General features: G+C 40.4%; 1 gene segment (V, D, J or C); it reads left to right on the top strand.

The window, feature by feature from the left end:
• Positions 1 to 2,423: 2,423 nt before the first annotated feature.
• LOC112139147 overlaps positions 2,424 to 2,843 on the top strand; it is a 2,079-nt gene continuing 1,659 nt past the window's right edge. Inside the window, 1 exon segment of the V gene segment in view lies at positions 2,424 to 2,837. Within this exon segment, the coding sequence occupies positions 2,620 to 2,837 (218 nt within the window).

Genomic DNA, 2,843 nt, shown 5'->3' on the forward strand with positions numbered 1-2,843 from the left:
GGTCCTAGCGCCGGCCGGTTTTAGCTAGCAGCTCGGTGGTTGGAGACCCACCCGTGATCTAGTGAGAGCAGCCGGTGAGTTGGAGGGCGATGAGGGACGCCCGCGCGGTATGGAAAGGCACATATGAGATAATCCGCGATTAATGCGTCAAAAAAATTGTTGGCGTCAAGCACATGTCAGATTAATGCGTTTTTAACGCGACAAATCTGACAGCCCTAATTTTTACCTTCAAGTTTTCTTTTATGTTTTTACTCATTTATTTATTAATTTTCTTATTTTAAACTCTTAATGTACAACTTTTTTTTTTTCAATTTTTGATTTTGTCAAAGTGCTTTATGAACAAAGATAATAATGAGACATGAATGATCTCCTGTCGCAGTCGTTGTTATGACGCTGCTTCAGCCACTTGGAAAATACTCTCCACTGTCTGCTCTGTACAGGATGGAGAGGGTGATCAAGAATATCCATGATGGGTTGGGGGGCTCTCCGGGGGGTGGGGCCTCGTGCTGGCTCTCCTGGTGCGGTGGGGGGGCTACTCTTCTGGCTGGGCTGGGGCCTGCACTCTCTGTGCCCCTGTGCCTTTCCTGGTGTGGGGGGCCTCTGCGCCCCCTGGTCTGGGTGCTTGGCGGGATTGCCCGGCAGGCAGGTTCCCCTACGCGGCCTTGTAGCAGGTGTAGGGGGTCATGGCTGCTGCCTCAGCGGGGGGTCTTGGTGTGGGGACGGCCGGGCACTCTCCCCCTTTGAACATTTCATTATCATCTATCTTAGCGAAACATAAACACTCACCTGAGCACAGGTGTCAGCTCACCTTTGCACTACTAGTGTGACAGAATGAAAGTCTTTACATGTGTGGGTTTATATGCATAAGTGTGTGAACTGCAGTTTTATTGTGTACATTTTGATTAGTTTATATGTGAAGACCATTTTACCCAACAGTTATGTTTGTAATTATAGAGTGTGTGTGTAGACAAGCCCCGCCCATTCCAGATTACTTTTTATACCTGGTTGTTTTATGATGTTACAACCCTCTGTTACCATTATCTTTTCTCTCTAAACTCTCATCTGGTGCTTTTCTTTTGTGCCACTCCCCCTTTAAAAAAAATGAAATAAACATAATCATTATGAATAAAGTTAATCAAAAAATATTCATGATGGATGACAGTTTGTCTAAAGTCCTCTTCATCACTGCTTCATCAGTTTCCATTTTACAGCCAATCACAGATCACTGTGGCATCACCTTGTCCAGTCTCTTTATGTCACTGCAGCCATGTGTTGCCAATCCATTTGCACTGTGAGCAAAAAGCTTAGAACTCCGGAACAGGTTGTGCATCAAATTATCGTATATATGTTCTTTATACATGAGTTTCTGGGTTGTTTTTAAACAAAAATAAATTATTTTAAAATCTTTTAAAAAGAATACAGTCATGAAAAAGAAACAAAATCTAATCCTTAACGTATCCAATTACATTTTTTTCATTTAAAAAATGTTGCCAGTAGTGTTTTAATTATGATCATTGAGTTTTCAACCAAAATTCCACAAACCTAAATGTCTTAAAAAGCCTTTTTTCATGTTGCTCTGGAGTCTCTTTTTTCAAAATCTCCTCTGAGGGGGCGTGGCTCCTGGAGATGAGCTGAGCAGTTCCGTCCCTGACCCCCCCTATCTGATTAGCATAGCTACATGTCTCACTAGCGTAAATCTTCACCGCTGCTACATAAATATGTCAAGCAAAACAGAGCTTTGTGGACCGGACTTACCCCAGAAGCCTGATTCTTTCTCCTCCCACTTCACCACAGACTCTTTTAGCTAATTATTGAATGTTTACTGATGTTACTGTGATCAATACATTTAATCCATTGGTTTCTCAAAGCAGAGTCCTTTAGAAAATAATGAAAGCTAGCATCAGAATGGACTTTTATTGATACATGTATATTATATAAACTATATATAAATTCTAAATAATAAAAATTTCACAATTTCACCTTAACAATAACTGTCTTGCATTGTTGATAATTAATGTAAAAGTAAAACATTCGACTGATATTTGGTTGTCAGACAAGTCTCCCAATCAAATCTCACGAGAAGCTCAAAGCCTCTGTCTTTTTAAGTCTTAAAGGGACATATTTTATAATATTCTAACAAAATATTTCCTAATTTACCAACAAATGTTAAACATTATTTCAAGTCTGAGAATGTACATTCTATGTTAAGAAACATGAAACATGTTTTATAAAGCCACTAAGAATACATGCAGAACATACAGAAATTCCACTACATAAGTCATCTTTCCTCCACTAGAGGGCGACATAGTGAAGTGGGCGGGGCTCTCTTCCTGCTCTGTTCAACATTCAGTCAATAAGAAGTGTTGCTGTGAAGAGAACAATTGTCAGAGTGAATGTTGAACATCAGCTAGTTTCTCCTGTTGATTGAAACCTTGTTGTACAGATGGAACATTGGCTGTGGATTCTTCTTGCTGCTCTTTTCTTTGGTAAGACACAAAGATCAACATGTTTCCTCTTCAAACACTTCAACACATTACTGAGCTGTACATGAAGAGCTGTTCAAGCTGCTGATTGTTGTCCTTCAATCAATCATCTTTATTGATTCATCTCTTCCTCTGCATGTTCTGTTCTTCCTCAGAGTGTAAAGGAGAAGACAAAGTGATCCAACCAGGAGGAGAAGTCATTGCTGCTGAAGGAGACTCTGTCACACTCAACTGTTCCTTTAAGACCAGTTCAGCAGGCACCCCGTATTTGTTCTGGTACAAACAAGAAGTGAACAGTTACCCAAAGTACATGTTGAAACGTGACACCTATGGAACAGAAGAAAATGCTCCAGAGTTCAA

This window comes from Oryzias melastigma, unplaced genomic scaffold (assembly GCF_002922805.2).
Source record: "Oryzias melastigma strain HK-1 unplaced genomic scaffold, ASM292280v2 sc00684, whole genome shotgun sequence".
Lineage (NCBI taxonomy): Eukaryota > Metazoa > Chordata > Actinopteri > Beloniformes > Adrianichthyidae > Oryzias > Oryzias melastigma.